This window comes from Dermacentor albipictus, chromosome 1, assembly GCF_038994185.2.
Source record: "Dermacentor albipictus isolate Rhodes 1998 colony chromosome 1, USDA_Dalb.pri_finalv2, whole genome shotgun sequence".
Classification (NCBI taxonomy): Eukaryota; Metazoa; Arthropoda; class Arachnida; order Ixodida; family Ixodidae; genus Dermacentor; species Dermacentor albipictus.
The window spans coordinates 518,080,542-518,100,791 of record NC_091821.1 but is presented as its reverse complement, the minus strand read 5'-3'; the positions used below and the strand labels follow the sequence as shown (position 1 = coordinate 518,100,791).

General features: G+C 44.4%; 2 protein-coding genes across 2 annotated transcripts in view; both read right to left on the bottom strand.

Moving 5' to 3' along the window:
• Positions 1–3,218, bottom strand: part of Lamp1 (lysosome-associated membrane glycoprotein 1) — a 90,787-nt gene extending 87,569 nt beyond the window's left edge. Inside the window, exon 1 of the mRNA XM_065444907.1 lies at positions 2,951–3,218. Coding sequence (XP_065300979.1) covers positions 2,951–2,996 — 46 coding nt within the window. The 5' untranslated portion in view covers positions 2,997–3,218. The remainder of the gene's footprint in view (positions 1–2,950) is intronic.
• A 7,561-nt stretch (positions 3,219–10,779) lies between these two features.
• On the bottom strand, positions 10,780–12,715 carry LOC135912440 (uncharacterized). Its single transcript, XM_065444886.1, has 5 exons — positions 12,355–12,715; positions 11,933–11,995; positions 11,786–11,845; positions 11,475–11,677; positions 10,780–11,243 (listed from the first exon to the last, which is right to left on the bottom strand). The coding sequence occupies exons 1-5, from the start codon at positions 12,476–12,478 to the stop codon at positions 11,118–11,120; spliced, it is 576 nt and encodes a 191-aa protein (XP_065300958.1). The 5' UTR covers positions 12,479–12,715; the 3' UTR covers positions 10,780–11,117.
• Positions 12,716–20,250: the final 7,535 nt, after the last annotated feature.

The window sequence follows — 20,250 nt, the reverse complement described above, 5'->3', positions numbered from 1 at the left end:
TCAAGTCTTTGGCGTCTCCTTTCTTATGAATTAGGATTATTTTAGCGCTCTTCCCAATTCCAATTTCCAATTCCACTTTCCAATTGAATTAAAGAAATCGAATTGATGGAGATGAAAGTGGAAGAAAAAACCATTTGCCACAGGTGAGCAACGATCCCATGTCGTCACATTACGCGTGCAATTGAAATCATTCTTGTCGTGCTATAGTGTAACAAAGCCATGTCAATGGGCAATTGAAGACTTGTTGGGATTGCACAATGATGGCGAATCGGGCGAGTGGGAACTTGTGATGGCAGCAAACGGCAAAACGAGGGCAAATAAAGAAAATGACTAGTTCAAGCGCAGAGGTACATCCCATTGGTCCAGCCGTCCCTGCCGATGTAGAGCAGTCAATCCCCACTATCCTCAGGCACAGACAGACCAACGCACAAAAAGCATATTGAATTGGAAAAGATTAGGGCATATTTGACAAGGGCGTGAAAGGGAAGAAACGGGGTTGACCGACGGGCCCGATTTTTATTAATCATCATGAGAAGCCAACAAACCAACCGTTTATAGATAAATGATTTGCCACTTCACTGCTCTTCCAACATCCGTCTATGCTGATGACTGCGTCTTATATGAAGTGATTAAATCTTCTAATGATCATTATCGCCTTCAAGAGTCGTTTTCTAGGTTTTGCGATTGGTGTAACACTTGGCAAATGAACATTAATTTCAATAAAACCGTTCCGATGTCTTTCTGCAACAAATCTTCCCCCTCCCTTTTTAGTTACTCGTCCAATGGCCGTAGAGTAGATAAGGTTTCTGAGTATAAGTATCTTGGTGTCATTTTTACGCATAACATGTCATGGTCCAAACACATTGACTACATATGCAGTAAAGCACTAAAAAAATTAGGTTACTTGAGGCGAACGCTAACCCGATCTCCTAAAGACAAAGTTACTAATGTATAAATCTCTAATCCGCCCTGTTCTTGATTATGCATCTGTAGTTTGGAGCCCGCATAAGCAGTTAGAGATTAATAAACTAGAGGCTATACAGAAAAAAGCTGTGCGATTTATATGTCATCTTTACGATCTAGACTTTTCGCCCTCTTCAGCACTTTCTTCCTTGAACCTAAACACGCTCTCTTCTCGTCGCCGTGTCGACTCATTAAAATTCTTGCACTCCAATTCTTTAATTAGGCTCTCAAATGATAATTACATTAACTTCGCGCAGGGATAATCAACGAGAAGACATCATGACCTAAACTTGATACCCTACTACGCACGTACTAACATGTCCAAATTCAGCTTCTTTCCCCGCTCAAAGACTAGAATTCATTACCTGGATCCATTCGCTCATGCTCATCCCACATTTTTGCAACCGCCATCCCAGATGCATAATCATGGGTATGGGTATGGGCATAATCAGGCATGGGTATGCCTGGCAGCATTTGTATAACTTCTTGCGTATCTTTAACCAGTGCTCTTTTGTAAAAGTGTTCACCTGTGTTTACTGCTGTATACTCCAATGCATTTTCTGTACATTTTCTTAACCCACTCCTGCTATAGCGCAAATTGCGCTGCAGCATGTATAAATAAATAAATAAATAAAATATAGGGGAAATTACCTGTACTTACTAAGTGAATTAAGGAAATGATAAATTAATGGCAATGAAAGTGGCTAAAAAGCAACTTGCCACAGGTGGAGAAGTATCCCATGCCTTTGCATTACATGTGCAATGGTCCTGACAAGGGAGGCAATATAGCTCCTCGACTGTAAGTAACTTTTGAGCAAGCTTTCATTTAACTGGCCCGCACTGTTGAGTCACCGGCTTTTTTGTCCTTGATCATTTTATAGATGTCAAGTTGGGCTTCCTGGCTGCATTTTCATGATATGACAAGGAAAGGTTGGCATTTCAAAATAAGGAATATGCTTCGGCAACAGTAAAGCTGCCAGCATGTTGAAACTTGCGACAAAAACGGCATTAATTTTGACAGCATTCGGTCTAGCCAGTTGGTCATTGTACACCTAGCATACTCGTGCTCCAAATATACCCGCTGGTCCCGTAATAATCTGCGAAACTTAAAAGCTAGTTGTGACCACGCTCAATAGTACACGCTCGGTGCATTACAATGTGCTCTCAAGGAAGCTGCCAAAGTAACACTAAAATGAAACTAGCTGTGTTGCAACGGTTAAGTTTTGGAAACGCAGATTTGCCAGTTATTTGTGATTGTCACTGCACCAACGAAATGCTAATGAAGTTCCTAGAGGCGTTGCCTTAACCGATAATTAACCACTGCGGAAACGAGCTGAACGACCGTCGAGCTTCCAAAACGACGCGATGACAACGCCAAGTGACCTAGCAGGACAGCCATGTGTGAAGGCATCTAACGCACGCTGCCTGCACAGGAATGGGGGCGGCACACGCCGATAGCCGCCGCCACGTGAGCGACACTCGGATACCGCCCGCCCTGATCGCGATAGCTTGGAACAGAAGTGCGAGCACTAAAACCAAGCTTGGTGGAGGCACCGACGCGAGCGTAGGCATCACGATGCGGTAGAAAGAATGAAAGCACTAGGCACGCGCTGCCGATTCGTCGCGACCGACTATCGAAAGACGGCCACCAATGAACGCCCCTCGAGCAGGGGTTCTGCACGGAGGCGGAATAAAACGCACGCGCGCCGCTTTCACGCGTCGGCCAAAGTGCGCATTGTTTGTCACGCGCAAGTTGGCGCCTGCGGTCTGCACGGGGACGTCAGCCGCTGGCTATGACTTGCCCTTGTCGCATGACGCATCCGTCTGATTAGGGATACGACGGTGGCCTTCACACCGCGCCAAATACTCGCCATATATACGGCGGCGCATTATGGGCAGGGGCAAATAGACGTCGCCCGACATTGAGACTTGTAAACGGACGTGTTGTGAAAACTCGCTCTGCTGAGCGAAATTAAGCCGAGCTCACCTGAAACAATTGCGAGGCAGGTAGCAAAGGCGACCGTCCACTTCATGGTTATTCTTCAAGTACACCGCTCGAATGTATCAGCAGCTTGGGACTATGCTATCGACAACGCTACAACAGCGGACTGCAGACTTATGCAACTGGTGTTACAAGCGCGCACTGCGACCCTGCTTGCGGCTGCTGCTAGCGAACATATGATCGCTGCTCTTCCCTGGGCTGTTCTGTCATACCCCCCTTAGGCCAGCGCATTTGCCAGCGCCTTCAGTGGTAGCAAATGTTTGCGACAATTGAACTTAGTCACCCAAAAATTACGCTAGATATCCCGACATGTTTTGTAAAACTAAAAAATGCAGGTTTTTTTTTTACTTGGCCGGCGTTGCTGCGATTGGACGCGTATTTGGAATATCCAGAAACTACAACGCATGGCAACCGCAGCACCACGCTATTGGCTTACGAGCCTGCGGGACGCCGTGATGTCACTCCTAGCAATGGTGCCAAGCGATAACTCTCGTTACCGGTGCTCTCCGTATAAAAATCGCTCACGTGACCTGTTCATAGGTGCCTAGGGACAGGATCGTTTAGGGATTTTTGAGTAGGCATAATGGTGGCGCCGAGCGACGCCGTGGCGTGTTCGCTCTCGGCATGATCGTCCTCCGGCTCGCGCGGACCGTGCGTTGTTCAACGTTGCTTATGTGATTGTGCTTGCGTTGCTTGTGTGTTGGTGTTACTTGGCGGAAAGCCGCGAGTAGTGGTGGTGCGGCAGTGCGACTTTCGCCTCGGTGAGCTGTGGCAGTACAGAATCTGCGTTGTGTGACCCGGGCCTAGCGCCTCGGCAGCGCAGTTCTACGAACCGCGATGTGGCGTCGCCGTGTCCGACTTTGCTTAACGGACATCGAGGGATGTGCTGCTCGCTAAAAGTCATGTAAATGCGACTGCGTCGACCGCCCATGCACTGTTCAGCGCTGAATGTGTGTTAGGTGTGCTGTGCTTGAAACGAGTGGTGCAGTCGTGCAGTGGGGGGTGGTGGAAGAGCAGAGTGGCTTAGGGGTCTCCATTTGCACGTTCACAGATATGTGCTCCCGTTTTGGTCTCATTAGCGGCTGTCGCGGGATTATGGTGTGCTCCTTGCCTAGTATGAAGTTTACGATGCTAACACACAGCATGTTCACGTTTTTCCGTGCTATATGTCATTTGCATGACGACCGAGTTGAAAACAAGGCATATGCGATGTTCCACAATGCGATGTTTGCATTTGTGTATTGTAAATTACTTCTTATTGTAGAAGTTCTGGCAGTCTTATTACAGTGGAGTACGAACGTAAACATATAGGAGTACGTACGAAGGAGTACGAACGTAAACATATAAACATATTTCTGTGTGTCTGAAATTTTGAATTACCCATAATAACCTTTACGACTGATAAGCGGGCTACACAGCCTGTGTGAATCAGCTACCTTTTGTTGCGACCCTCTTCGATGTGGTAGACTGATGCATGGTGCGCGTTTATTTCTGTACTGTTGTAAAAACCATTTGTTTATTCACCCAATGCAAACTTACTGCTTCTTCGCCGCAGTACATTTTAGTTACGCGCTGAAGGATACTAAAAGTGGGAGGGGACCGCTATCACCCAGCATAGTATGTCCACTCAAGCGACCTGAAAGGTGGCGGTTGCGCGAGTGTATAATTAAAGAACTCTTTTTATGTCCAGTGACAGTGGCCCCTTTCCACTTTTAGTATGCTTCACCGCAGTACATAGTTGTATTGCGAAAACGGTAATCTTAAAAAGCTCAATTATGCAACGTTTCTTTCGTAGCTTACTACACCGCAATACAGAGGTGTAGCATCGTGCAGCAAAGCATACTAAGAGTGGAAAGGGCACATAGGTTTACTCATTATTTTCAATTGTGATATAATTTGCAAGTGCATCTGTGCTCTTGGTAAGCTTTATTGACAATTCTTTGTACATTACAAATTCATATTGCCAGGAAGCTTACTAAGGCACATTCGCCATTTTGTAATGCATTATTCACCTTCAATGCAGGAGCACAATGCGGATTCATGTCTATGCTTCTGGCTGGACTGTGCGTGCTCTTTGAGAATTGATTTGTTCATAAGTGCACTGGTACTTACTCTAAACTGAAGGGCTGAAGTTGATATGGAAGCACAATTTTTATTAAGGGGACAAGATGTTGCCAAGGTGGTTGTAGCACAGTTTTTTTTTCTTCCAGGTACCTTTTCTTCTAGAAGCTTCCATTGCAGTGTTTCGAGCCTCTTTGAGCCAGCACATAGTGTATATAAAAATCGGACACGGATCGGGAACATCACCTATGCTCTCTGCAGTAAGCTGCGCGCAGGATAAGTTCATGCCTATCTATAGAAAAAAAATGTAGCATGACCAGACAAAATAAAAGGGGATGGGCTGCAGCAATACTAAGTGTTAAATGGTGCCTTATCCTTTCTTTCTCTGTTTTGTGCTTTTTATTATGGATCCTCCACAGTAGCCATTAGAGTGCCGAACGTGAGCTTGTTGGTCTCGGATCTCGTGGTTGTTACTAACAAAACAGTGTGATAAACAAGCAAGGGCTTGGAGGCGTCCAGTCACCTTGCTTATCTCATGGTGTTGCTTCATGAGCACCGTGAGCCTCCAGACCAACTAGGAAGGGAAATTTGTTGCAATCGCTTCAGAACTGTATTGCAACCAAACGAACAGTGCTCTCAATGACAACTTTTGGACAGTAGAATGCTTGCGCCCTGCAAAGTCTAAGAAGGAAGCATTCAGGATGTGCAAGTGGGCCTTTTGAAGCTGGCATCATTGCTGAAGGGGCTTTGCCTGCTGCCTTCTTTATGGATACACAAAAATGATTTCCTCTTTGAGAGGGATTGTTTCAGATGTCGTTACATGGCAACAATGCTGGGTGTATAGTAGCAGAGAAGCTTGTCTTTGCCCACTGTCAATAATATGTTCCTTTTCCAGTGCCCCTGTGGAAGTGCCTACTTTTTGGACACAAAGTGCTCTCCATGCATGCATGCATTTTTAGCTTGTAAAGACGTCTATTACCCTTTGCCTCAAGCTGGTCCTTGTTGATGTCACCCAAGAAGGCATTGCGGAGTATGTCGATGCGGACTTGCATATCAGTGTTGATGCCAGTGAAACCAGATTAATGGAGCTGCCATTTATTTCTGTCCACTCCATCTTCATCCAGTTACAATGAGCAGTTCTTTGTCCAGACAGAAGGCATATGTAGTTGGTCATGCATAGCCTGCGCACTAAGACTTGTTGGCATGCCTGAGAACCTTAGCAGTGTCTATATGCAAAAACATTCTGATGTGTTGATGACTTCCTTCTTTTTATCACACTTTGCCTGATGAAGCCAGCAACTTGGTCAATTAGATGTTCAACAGGCTTCCCGTTAGTTTTCCCAGCGTCTCCTTTACCAGGGTGCTGCTCATAGATATGTTTTCTTGACCTTGCACTGCACTTAAACCATGGCCACACCTGCTGAACCTATAGTATGTGATCAGAAAAGTGCTATATATCACGTTGCTCCGAACTCATGTGCTACAAGGCCTTGAGGAACACACTCATTAATTTCCGCCCTCATCATACTGTATGAAGCTTCGCATGACAAGTGCGACACTTAACATCTGCTGGTTTTTCAGTGCTATTCCTGTCCAGCTTGCTGAAAGCTATCCAGAGTGTTTCAAAAGCAGGACTGCTGCCGGACAAGATGTGCATAAAGCAAAGGTAGCTATAACCATATATGTCACACAAAATGAAGGCCACTGAGTGTACAGGCGGCTTAATTCTTATCCAACAAACTTGGTTCTCCCTTTGCAAGTGAGTAAACCCAACTTGCCCCAAAGACATGGCCTGTGACAAACTATGTGCCAGATGCTGTGTCCCCTACAAAGCCGAAGATATGTACAACATCCTGACACCAGCAGTGGCTTCTACACTGGGCAAACAGGCTACTATAAGAACGACCGCCTCTACTAATATGCTAATAACATGAAAACGTGCAGAAATTTGGCTATTCATTGGGCCCAACTGCAAGTGCAAGCCACTTTTCCACCAGATGTGTGTTGTTCACAGAAATTGGAGCTATACAAATGCAGACAAAAACAATGATGTTTGAAAGTAGTTGAGTTGAACTATATCCTGCACAAACAGTGCTACTTGCAGTGCTGGTACCTTGTAGCTACAATTCATGGCTGTCCCACCATGCAAAGGCACTATTCTTGAATTATCAACTTCTATTTATATTTATGGTGGCCATATATTGCAAGTACATATCCACATTGTGTGCAATATGGTTAAATGGTGTCAACTATGATGGCCATTCCTAATCTGAGATGCAACAAAAGAACTAATATAGGCAACAAATTGTAATTCAAAACGACAACCCGTGCACAGGATAAGTGACAGACATCCGTTTATTGAACAAAAGTCGCATGTGTCACACGTTGCCAGCAGTGGGTAGCAAACTTGCAAGCTTGGGTCACAGAGGCAAAACTTAGCAAAATGCTACACTCGTACTCAAATGTAAAACGGCCTATGACACAATAAACGACATTATATTGTACTGAATGAAAGGGCAAGACTCCATCCAAGAACACATTATGGCACCACATAATTGACATGGTGTAAAAGATGTTAACACGCCCTCCCCATAAAAAAAAGAAACACTGAAAACATGCCTTAAAAGGCAATGTGCAGCGTCTGAAAGAAAGAAAAAACAACCCAAAAAAGGTTTCGCTAAGTCTTTCAATGATTAAAAAATGTCAAACTGTCTTGTCACTTCCTAATGGATCTGCATGTGTACTAGGGTGTTCTGATAAGGCAGTTTCAGCAAGTGCATTGGAAAGCAGTGTTCCCAGTCTGTGTCCAATATTTCGAATTTAAAGAGAGTCAGGCTGCCTTTCAAAGATGTACATTTTAGTTTATAAAACAGAAAACGGCAAGCAAAATTGCTGTGCTTTAGAAATTCACTTAAAGCAGTGCTCTTAAATTAAAGTATTAGCTTGCACAATGCCATTATAACAGCTTTCCTCCTCTAATATTTTTTATCCCAGTTGTAAAAAGATGGGAATTTCTTTTTCAACAGAACTTCTTAAACTATATTTAACAGGCGAACCAAATACATCATAAAAGTGGCATTTCGCATCTGCAACAACTTCAATGTACTTGAAATTCAGCATATTGGGACATGGAGGAAGCCATAAAAATGCAATAACGGCCCGAGAGAGTTCTCTGCAATTAGATGAAGAAATTGGCACATACCTGCAACATTTATTGATATCTAGAGTGAACTTTAACATCCAACACAATATGGGCTCTTTCGGGACTGTTTATAACGTTTTGTGCCAGCGCACATACGTTAAAACACTGTTCAGTGCTTTCACGCCGTGTCGATGTATGCCGAATCGCATTAACAGGACGTGAGCAGCACAGTAATCGCAAGGGCGTTTTGTTTCCACTTGAGGGCATCGCGCTGCGTATCATTAGTAGTAGTGGTGGAATACGACTCCATCTCACAGGTTCCGATCTTGTCGGCATGGGTTTCGCCCAGCGATCCTCGCAGCGTAACCTGTCGCACCGGCGCAGGTCCCGATTCGTATCAATCGGCAGGGCGGAGAGGGCGCCTCGATGGATGGGACGGAAAGTCGCGTCACCCTCGGCTCGCGACCGCGCCAGCACACAGTTTTACGCCAGTTTCACGTAGCCGCGTCTGGGTGCCAGCCACGTCAAAAAGTTCGTCACGGCGTTGGCCACGACCCACAACAATATATATTTATTTATATATATATTTATATATATTTATATATATAGCAATGGTGATAACTGACACCACAAACTTACAAAATAGATAAACGGGCAGCATTTAATAAAAACATATTCGTATATGTTATCAAAAAAAGAAGTGAGGCGTGCAGACAACACACAAGAGTAAAGAAGTGGAAAACACGAACGCCGACTATCAACTGAAGGGAGCACTGAGCGAAAAAAGAAGACACAATACTCATCTGCGCATGCTCGGGAATGGTAACACCACGTGTCAGTCGGGTACACGTGCCGGTCTACGTGAGAGATAACTGTTAAGGCACCTAATCTCTTCCTTATGTAATGTAATCGAAGGCTGACTCACGCACGCACTTCCACCATTATAGATATGCGATGCCTTTACCATTAGACGCGTATCTTCATTCTTATGCCTGTACAATATTGCGCATTCATCTAACTCTGGCGTGCAGTTACAATCTCGGCAATGTAGCGAAAGATTAGAAGGCGATCCACCGGTTAACGACCTTTGATGTTCCATTAGCCTCTGATTGATACACCGTCCCATTTGCCCTACGTAGAACTGGCCACAGCTAAGGGGAATTTTATACACCACACCCATACGACAGTCAGTAAAACTGTTGTTTGAACTAGTAAAGGTAAGGCGCAGAAGACCAGGACTCAATAAGAAGAACACAAATGACAGGACCGGCGCCTACAGGTCTTCGATATCCATACTAAACGCTTTGAGTATGGATATCGAAGACCTGTGTTATTCCTTGCCGCATGACGGGTTACTAAATTCCGTAAATGAGTGCATTAAAGAACAAGTGCAAGAGTTGGCTTTTATTGACAGATGCGGTGTTTCTACGGGAGCTTTTCTAGAAATTCTTTCAATGTACTTGAAGTCGATGCTGATTGGGTGGAGAGATGGCGTTTTTCTGCAGAAATCAGGCATTTGTATTGGCTCAAAGGTTGCCCCTATTCTTAGAAACATTTACCTTAGTAAGGTTGACAACTGCTTAGAGAAAGCCTTAGGTGATAGCGTTATCAAGATATTTCGGTACGTTGATGATTACCTGATTTTCTGCAATAGGGAAGAATTCGATTCCGCTGATACCTCAGTAAGTGAGCAAATTAAACTTTATGTGGGAGGATTGAAGTTTACCAAGGAATTTCCTCAGCGACGCGTAATTCAGTTTCTGGACATTTCCTTTATCTTCGAACAAAATCATGTTTGTTGGCAGTACTCCCTAAGATCTTCGAAGCCGTTGCTAAACTTTCAATCCAAGTATTCTAAATTAGTAAAAAACGGAATTGCCACGTCGTGCCTTAAGTCTTCCCTCACCAGATCCTGCATGCACAAAATGAGCGCCAGTTTTAATGCGCAGGTCCGGCGCCTATTAGAAGCAGGTTATCCTAGTGTAGTGGTGGCCACTGGGGCTGAGCGCCTAAAGAAGTCGGTTTCGAGAGGGACGGACGTGATTACAGAAAGCAGTAGTAGCGAAAAAGTGTAGTGGTTATTCCGTATATTCATTCAGTGTCGCACAGGCTTAAAAAAGTTGCAAGTAGATATGATGTCAATGTGACTTTCACTGCTCCCAATAAGCTAGGTAAGATATGTGCTGCCATACAGAATAAAAAGGAGTGGGTAAAAGGCCGAAAACGAACAGACATTTGTCCAGTGAAGCACAATAAGAACAACAGTTTTACTAACTGTCGTATGAGTGTGGTGCATAAAATTCCCCTTAGCTGTGGCCAGTTCTACGTAGGGCAAACGGGACGGTATATCAATTAGAGGAATGGAACATAAAAGGTCGTTAACCGGTAGATCGCCTTCTAATCTTTCGCTACATTGCCGAGATTGTAACTGCACGCCAGAGTTAGATGAATGCGCAATATTGTACAGGCATAAGAATGAAGATACGCGTCTTATGGTAGAGGCATGGCATATCTATAATGGTGGAAGTGCGTGCGTCAGCCTTCGATTACTTTACATAAGGAAGAGATTAAGTGTCTTAACAGTTATCTCTCACGTAGGCCGGCACGTGTACCTGACTGACACGTGGTGTTACCATTCCTAAGCATGCGCAGATGAGTATACTGTGTCTTCTTTTTTCGCCTCAGTGCTCCCTTCAGTTGATAGTCGGCATTCGTGTTGTCCACTTCTCTACTCTTGTGTCCTGTCTGCACGCCTCACTTCTTTTTTGCATAATGAATCCTTACCAACTAGCTCAGCTTCCTGTCGTTCTAAGCTTCCTATATGTATGTGGCAAAAATCAGAACAATGAGCATGTTTTCGTTTTTCCCGAGGAAGGCTAATTCTGTGTAAAACACGAAAGGAATTAAGCACACCTGCTATGGCTTTAGCAATCTTCAAGGCCGAGAAGCTCAGTTTTCCTTTTCGACCCATCCAGAAAAATTGTGCCGCAACCTCGTCCATGATATGCAGTATGACAAGATTCTTTTTGTTGCCCAGTAGGCATCTTTCCCACCGAGCTGTGTCAACTCATGAACCTGTGTACAAAAGAGAAGAAATTCTTTTCAACAAAGAAACGTGTTGGATGATGTGAATGTTTTAGAATATGAAAAAGAGTATTAAATCATAAAGCAAGTAAGCAATGTACGAAAAACGCATGACATTCTTGATGTTTTAAAACTTCAGTGTTTAAACATTTTGAATATTCATTATGAGTTCGATGAACTGAAAGAAGAAAACAATGAAAACAAAAAAGAAACATAGCTTACCAGGATCTTAAATTTTCCAGCATCGAGCTTGTCATCAAACTCTTGTAGTTCACCAAGACTGCTAAGTGGATGGCCTAAGAGATCTCCGCATTCGGTGACTGAAGAAGTAGGTAGCATATCGCACAACTTGTTCAGGGTGCCTGCTTGTTGTTCTAGCATGAAGCGAAGCGTGCTCAGCAGGTGTAGTACGTGCCGCTGGAAGTCTGAAAAATACAGTAAATAAACGCCATTAAAATGTAGTGGGATTGAAGAACATTTTAAGCAAACCATTTTACTGAAAAGTGCATTCATATCTTTCAAAAGGTGCGTACTCTTCTCTACACAACAATGATGAGGTGTGTTTTGTGGCCACTCTTGCTCTATCTGTTCACCTGAAAAGCACAATTTCAATTCATTAGTAGTTTGGAGTAAATGGTTAAGGATTTATTTAACTTTGACCTCCCTTATCTGGCACATACCTGCATCAACAGAGTGATTACCAGACATGCCTTGTGGCGAGTTTGTCTCTGACAACTGGGTCCCTGCAGTGTGAAAGAAGAGAGCAGTGAGCCGCAAGAGCCGCTCCACTTGTTGAAAAATCTGATATGCAACATACAGTGACAAAGAGCCTAGCAAAGCAACGAAAATTACCAATAGCAAAGGCTTACTAGTTCAATTATAAAACTGAATTATGGAGGTTAACATATTTTGCTTCATCTTAATTCTACAACGCTTGAGAAGTCATCTATGCATGCCTCGTAAGAAGCTTTACAGCTATCTGTGGTTCTAACCTATAGGTTAGAACCACAGAAAGTTACTAAATTTGTTACACACAAAAAATAATAAATGCGCACATAAATCGTAATTTTGTAATGAGACAGCTGTATATGTGTCAGAATACCTGGTGTGCCTTTGTCTCCCTGGCCAAATGTGGGCACACTTGTTGCTTCATTTGAGGTTATTCCTAGAAAGCAACACATGTAGTCCATTAGGTAATGATTCCTATTAGCATTAACCACAGCCATACACTGGCCGTGAAGCGCAGTATACTCCTATATAAAACAAACTTTCAAAAGCTCCAGTATTTATACTGAACTTCAAAGTTGCAATTATGCAGTTCAGTGTTGCAGGATGAATTTCCATTGTAGCAATCTGCTACAATTGCATGAATGTCACAATTCTATTCATGCTATCTTCCATGATAAACATTTCTGGCAAGTGAATAAATGTGAGAGGGGCAACTAGCAAAGTTTCGGTGTATATGCAAGGTACCTTGTTCGCACTTGTTGAAAACAAATGCTGACTAGACATTCAATGTGAAATTATCAGGAGGCATTCCAAGCTTTGCTTCTATTTTACTATGAAGGTGGCAGCGCACGGATGAAACACAGGGGAAGGGCGAGATGGACGAAGCGCTTCGTCCCATCTCGTCCTTGTGCGTTTCATCCGTGCGCTGCCACCTTCGTTATGGATTATTACTAACATGCCCACTAGCCCGTCATTTTAATTTTGCTGTTTGGAAATGCGCTTTGTAAACTTAAAAATTGTATTCATAATGGCACATGAGCATTGTTAAGAACAGGCTAGGTACGAATGCAGCTACCAGCCTGCTTTTCTCTTCGAACGAGCAGTTCTTCATGGCTGGTATGCAAATATTCAATGCAGATGAAAGAAAGGAGGTGGTACATTGTAACATCGGAGGGCTGAGAAAAAATTGGCCTCATGCACCAACTGAGTGCTTGCACGGCTAATGCTACGTCCTTAACGCAATGCAAATCACAGCTGCATCTTGAGAAGTAATGGCAAAAACATTTTACAATACCAGATGGAAAATTATTTGGAATGGCTGGCAGTGATGATGATGATAATGTCCTTGATGAGTTTGGCGCTTACCCACTCGCAGGGATTGGCCAAGAGTCGGACAGACTTTGCTTATGTGTTCAGAAAATGGAGGTAAAAATCTAAAATTTTGTTACATGAATTTAGGCGAGAGAAAATCGAAACGGTTCAGTAGACTGTCATGCTACGTAGAGGAAAAAAATAATTATCTATAATATATCAATGAGGCAATAGAGGAGGAATGAATAGAATAATACGGTCATCAATGGAATCGGCTTGATTCAATAATAAATTTTGCTAAGGCGAAGCACACATTCCTGTGTGAGTGCCCTAGCACAGACGCTCCGGAAGACAGTAGTACCGGAGTGTTCAATGGCAGGCCAAGCTGTCGCACTGTCATTTCTAATTTCATTTTCCTCACGGAGGAGAAACGCCGGCATTCCAGCAGGTAGTGCTCAATCGTCGCTAATGCATTGCAAAAATGGCACAATGGGGATATTGCCAGACCAGATCGGTGCATGTCAAAATTTAGAGATGGGACTCGACAACGTAGTCTCGTTAATGTAACTTCCGTTTGTCTCGTTTTGCAAAACTTCCTGCTCCAAGGGAATTGTAAGTGGCGTAGTTCCAAGAATGATTTAAGGTTCGATTGTGATGTTAAAAGGATGCATCTTCCGAACCTGGCGGACATGATAAAACCCATCGTTGGAAGAAGGGGAAGCACTGGGCCGCTGATAGAAGCCTTGGCCAAGCTGTCTGCCACCTCATTCATAAGTATGCCTTTGTGCCCCGGTACCCATATTAATCGTAAACTTCTCAAATGACTTGGAGCCAGTGAGTACAAAGTTTTCAATATGTGTGACTCGCCGGGAGCAGTAAGTGAGGTGCACAGCGACAAAGAATCTGTGATTATTACCGCCGTTTTCTTGGAAGATTGTAGCTTTCGTAAAGCTAAGACAACAGCTAGGAATTCCACTAGGTATATTGGAGTGAAGTCGGGAAGCCTAATAGAAAAAGACCATTCCAATTATGATGAGAAAATTCCAACTCCTGCCTTTTCTTCACTCTGCGAAGCATCCGTTGCTATAATTACGTTAGTGTGGAGTTGATTCAAGTGATCCTGGAGTAAGCCGTTAAGAATATGCGAGGGAAGCTGCTTTGCATTATTTGGGTATAGGTCATCATAAGTAATAACTAGTGAATTTGAGATGCTGTTTTCCGTGATTATATCATTTATATTTACGTCTAACGGATTCAATAACGATTGCGATACAATGACTTGTGGCGTGTGAAACTGTGGCCATCTGACTCCAAAAAATTGGACTCGTTGTTTGATGAAGATGGACTGGGATCTTCTTAGTGGGGATTCATGGAGCCTTATAAATGTTTGAACGGTAAGTATTTTAAATCTCATTTCAAGGGATGGTAATCGTGCTTCCTTGTAGAGCACAGCGTTGGCTACAAACTTTGGTAGCCCCAGACATAAGCGAAGCGCTTCCCGTTCCAGCAAAAGTAGTGGGCGTAGCTTGTAAGCCGCGGCGCCGGAGAATAACACACAACCGAACTCTAGTATAGGTCGAATATACATGCGGTAAATCATTATGAGTGTGTCTCTGCGCATGCCTCATCGATAATTATCCTTCGTAATATCCCCATTCCACGAGAAGCTTTTGAAGTTATATGTTCAATATGCTGACGTCAATCAAGATTACCATCATAAGTAATTCCAAGGTACTTAACCTTTTCCACTTGTGGGATAGTGGAATGACGGTATGAAAGGGATATAGTAACTAGGTCTTGTAGGGGAAAGACAATAACGGCACTCTTATGTACATTAAGGGACAAGCGAATACTGTCCAGCCATGCTTCTAGCTCGCATAAGTATTCCTGTAAGCATTCGTACAGTGACTGAATATCACTTGCTGATGCAAAAAACGGTATATCATCAGCGTAAACGGACGTGCTTACATTTTGATGATGAGGAATGGAGCTGAGTAGGATGTTAAACAGCAGCGGGGACAAAACTGCCCCTTGGGGATACCCGTGTGTTTGTCTGAATTTTCCCGATGAACTGAAATTAATTCGGCTTTCTAGGTCGATATGTGCGCACCAAATGGACATCCCTGGTCTAAATCCAATTTGGCAGGGGCTCAATAATTCTTTTGTGGTCACAAACTGAACCATACGTGCGTTTAATAATCTTTCTATTAATTTTACGAAATTTGATGTTAGAGAAATAGGCCGAATATTGTCTAGGACATACCCTTTGGTTTGGTCTTTCCGCAGAGGAATCACCTTCGCAATTCTCCACACAGGAGGGAACCATGCATATTGTACTGAGTAATTTATGGCATCTAACAAGCCGTTAGGAGCGACTACAAGGAGAAGTTTAATTATCTTGGTAGTGACTCCATCGGGACGTGGGGCTGCAGCTGGTAAACAGGAAACGGCTTGGGGCAATTCTGCCATGGAAAACCCTTCGAAATCTTCTGAAGTGCCCTGCGCGTAAGGAGAGAAGGGAAGAGAGGTAGCGAAGCGGGTCTCTAACCCTTGCGCGATTGCATTTAGAGAATCAGCTTTTTCACTTGTGGTTAAAACTACGGACTCCCTGTTCAAGGGGCGTGGAATCATTTTTTGGGTTAAAAACCAAAATAATGCACGCTTAATTATTATTTGCTTTCGAAAGGAATTCGAAATGTCGGACATTGTAATCGTCTTTTGCCTTACCTACCGTTCTTTTAAATGTTCCAGCAATAAATTTAGTTTTTCCAGTTTTTCGGAGATTGGTTATACATGAGTTGTTTCCATGCAGCCTTGCGTCGCTTGTAGTCACGCGAGCAATCGTCATTCCACCAATTTGTAGAAGTAGAGTTTTTACATGCCTTTAGCTGGAACTCTGATCTTTTGCGCGAAGTATCAATGATTGCGCAAATATCCTCGGCTTTCAATGGAGAATTTTCCATTGATTTGAAAGTAGTCCGCAAGCAATTTTTAAATGTACGGTAATCCACAAAAGAGTGGATTCGACCCTGCACGGTGGACTGTGGATCTACCATTTCAAACACAACAGGCAAATGATCGCTGGTCGTCCCGACATTCACCGTTTCCCATGCGGATGTGGGAATACCTGGACCTGAAAATGTAAGATCCAGCACAGATTTGAACTGTCCGCGAAGAAACGTGACTGATCCCGAATTTTGACACGAAAAGTTATTTGTGATTGCCCAGTCCCATAGATGCTTTCCGCACAGGTCTGTCCTGGACCCCCATAATACATGATGAGAGTTGAAGTCACCTGCCAAAATTATATCTTTACCGCATTTCGTCATAGCCGAGTCTAGTGGGTATGTATCCTGCACACCCGAGGGAAAGTATATATTGACTAACGAGAAAGGCCTACTGCCAGGGAGAGTAATTTCTACTGCTAGAATTTCACATTCTGGAGACATCAGCTGGAATGACATATTTGCCCTGTGGCAAAACTTGCTTGAGACCATAATTACTAGTCCCCCACCTCTAGACGGGCGATCTAGGCGAAAGGACCTAAAATTGCGCAGAGAAAATTGTTTTTCAGGGGATAACCAGGTTTTTTGCAGTAAAATTACATCTGGAGACATTTGAGACGATAGAACGTTTAAATCTGTAGAAGCAGTGAATACTGATCTGCAGTTCCACTGCAATACCCTCATCTACCTTCTAGTGATGAGAGCACCGCAGAGGCCACAGCCTCCTCCAATATATTACCTTTCGGGTTGACTTCAAGGAGGATTTTCTTGGATTTACTAACTGAGTGTGAAGTGGTAGCCTCATGGGGAGAACACCTCCTTTTATGTGCCCTCACGTCAATTTCCATGTTTGAGGTATCTGGATAATCAGGGTTGTCTGGGCTAGTTGCCTTGGCTGAGGTACCTGGGACAGACCTGACTTGTTCTATATGGGTTGCGGACGCAATTGCTCCATTTTCCTGAGAGTGGGTTAAACAAGCACTCACGTCAGAGCATGGTGGCAGGGCAGTAACACTGGGTAATAATTTTTCTAACTTTGAGGTAACCAGTCCATTGAAGCATTCCGTGACGCTTTCTACTATGCGCTCCATAATTTTCGCCATAGACTTTTCAATAGCTTGTGCGATTACCTCTGACAGGCTTCCATCAACGACAGCTTGGGTTCGTGCTGTCACACTGGCATAACCATGGGCTCTTTCTTTTACCGCCGCAGTTGCCTCTTGGCGTGAGCAGCGCCTTTTGTCCATAACCTCCATTATTTGGACTTCTTGAGTTCTCGCAGGGCAGTTTGAGCAATCAGCTTTGTGGGCTCCACCGCAGAGGCAGCAAGTGTCCGACTCGGCCGCGCAATTAGTAGCGGAATGGCTCCCGCCGCAGACGAAACAACGAAGGCTGGATTTGCAACCACCCATGCTGTGACCATAGCGCCAACAATTCCGACATTGTAATGGGCGCGAGGCAAGCGGGTCCACTCTGAATATTAGAGGTCAGACTTTTATCTCTGTAGGGCAAGACGTACCTGCAAACGTGGCAATTACTGACTCAGTAGGGACGCGTGTATTGTCCACCATTCTGTTGCACCGGTAAACAGCAATTACTCCAGCCACAGAGCTTTTCTAGGGTCTCTGTCTGACTTAAGGAGTCCTGGCTGGCTTGTAGCAGTTTCTTCCTCCTCCTCTTCACTGTCAGAGTTGCTGCAGGCTGCTGGTCGCCGTCTACGCCTCTTCAATGGGGGCATGTCAGTTTCACTGGCCAGGTCTGAATGGAACTGACTGTCATTTAGCTTTTTCCGGGCGTGTTCATAGGTAACTGAAAAAGTGCAAAATATGGTCAATATAATCACCCCTGGCTTAAGACTTAAGGTGACTGAAATGCGCTTACCAAACAAACCTTTCACAGCAATTTCATACTGCTTCCACCATGACTGATTTGGCAGCGGTGACAGCCAGTAGGCGCAGGACTAATCAGAGTGGTTGTTCTACTACAGGTAACCTGGGACTCACCGCAAGGAGCTGCTAGCACGAGGGTGTCCTTCACTGGAAGCTTGAAAGCGGCGCAGCATCGGAAGCAGCCCTGCAGCTATCCACTGCGCCATTAACCCCGGAGACTTGCCGCGACGAACCGCTAGGTGCAATGTGCCCTTCACCGAGGGTTTACGAAAGGCAACGCATCGGCATCATCCGGAAGCTACCCACAGTGCATCAGCAAGAATAGAAAAGGCAGCGCTCGACATTCATCGTAGCATTTGGCAGCGGTGACAGCCAGTAGGCGCAGGACTAATCAGAGTGGTCGTTCTACTACACGTTGGTGCTGTTTCTCTGTCTGTTGCAGACGCGTTTTATTTTTATTTTTTATTATTTGTCACCGCTGCCAACTTGCTGTGTCATTTTGCTTATTGAATTTCTTTTTGCACATTTTGCACTTTCTACACTTGGTGATGTCACAGAAGGAACGGGATGCACGCTCGCGCGAACTAAAGAGAGAAAATGATAAATGAAAGGTAGGGAGGTTAACCAGGACTGAGCCCGGTTGGCTACCCTACACTGGGGAAAGGGAAAGGGGGATGGAAAGCTTAAAAGAAGAGAAAGTCCACTGGGGATATCAGTCGGTCATTCAGTCTGGATCACAGACGCTGACTCAATCCGGTATCTTTCAAATATCGCAGCAGCGCTTTTGTGGCCTTTTGTAGCTGCGATATGCGAGGCCATGGTCCCAAGATCTTGTTCAAGGTGAACGGCTTTCCATCTAGCTGACTGAGAGCTCTGCAGAGGTCTTGCCTTTCATCTTCAAAAGATGGGCAGTAGCACATTAGGTGTTATATGGTTTCCTCGACACCGCAGGCATTGTACTCGGAGCTATCAGCCATTCCAATCAAAAATGCATATGCACTGGTGAATGCGACGCCCAAACGTAAGCGGCACAGCACTGTTTCCTCATTTCGCAGAAGACCTGGTAACAGCCGCAGTTGCATAGAGGGATTGAGGGAATGCAATCGATGTTGAGTGAATTCAGGTGTGTGCCACTTTTCCAATGTCAAAAGAGGGCGCTAGAGGTCGTGTTGGGCTGCCTCGGTCCGCTATAAAGGTACAGAAACAAGGGTTGCTCCTTTGTGGGCTTTCCTAGCAGCTTCGTCAGCGAGGTCGTTGCCGGAGATACCGCAATGACCAGGCGCTGAAACACGACGTCGTGTCCTTTCATGATCATGTGATGGTGCATTTCTCGTATCTCTGACACGAGTTGTTCACATGACCCACGACGAAGAGATGACAGAAGACATTGTAAGGCCGCCTTTGAATCGCAGAAAATTGCCCACCGATTAGCCGGTTGGTTATTAATATAATCAACGGCACCTCGGAGGGCAACAAGCTCCGAACCGGTCGATGTTGTCAAGTGAGGAATCTTGTATTGGATGCTTAGTGATCGTGATGGTGTAACCGCTGCGCTGGTGGAGCTGGTCTGAGTGGAAGAACCATCCGTATATATGTGGACTTGATCAAAGTAGAAAGTGTGCAAACAATCCAGAGCTGCTTGCTTCAAGGTTGAGGTAGGCAGGACGGTCTTCTTTCTTATCCCTGGAACCGTAAGACGCACTTGAGGTTGTTTAAAACACCACAAAGCTGAGGTTGAACGTGCTGAGGGTGTGAAGGCCGATGGTAAGGAGGCACGATGGATGCTGACCTTGTTGGAGAAGGACGCCTGTGGTCGTCGTTCTGGCATGAATTAAGAAAGTGCAATAATATATGCTATGTGCCTGATCATATGCATTGTGCTATTAATTTCTTCTGAGTTTTAATAGTGGCTGGCTACTGTATGCAGTGTTGTGCAATAAAATAATATGCCACAGCAATTATTGCGTGCCTCGCAGAACAAATTGAATATATCTTTCTCAGTCAAAACATCATAGCAGGCTGAAAACAATAAACTGCAATTTTTCTTTTTATGGTGACGAAGTG

Bases quoted from the DNA above. Each gene is read 5' to 3' on its own strand.
- LOC135912440 (XM_065444886.1), bottom strand. From the start codon at position 12,478: ATGGCTGTGGTTAATGCTAATAGGAATCATTACCTAATGGACTACATG. The intron at 11,678-11,785 runs GTACGCACCTTT...TGTATTTTTCAG, and splicing joins TCATTGTTGTGTAGAGAAGA to ACTTCCAGCGGCACGTACTA. The intron at 11,244-11,474 runs GTAAGCTATGTT...TTTTGTACACAG, and splicing joins CTGGAAAATTTAAGATCCTG to GTTCATGAGTTGACACAGCT.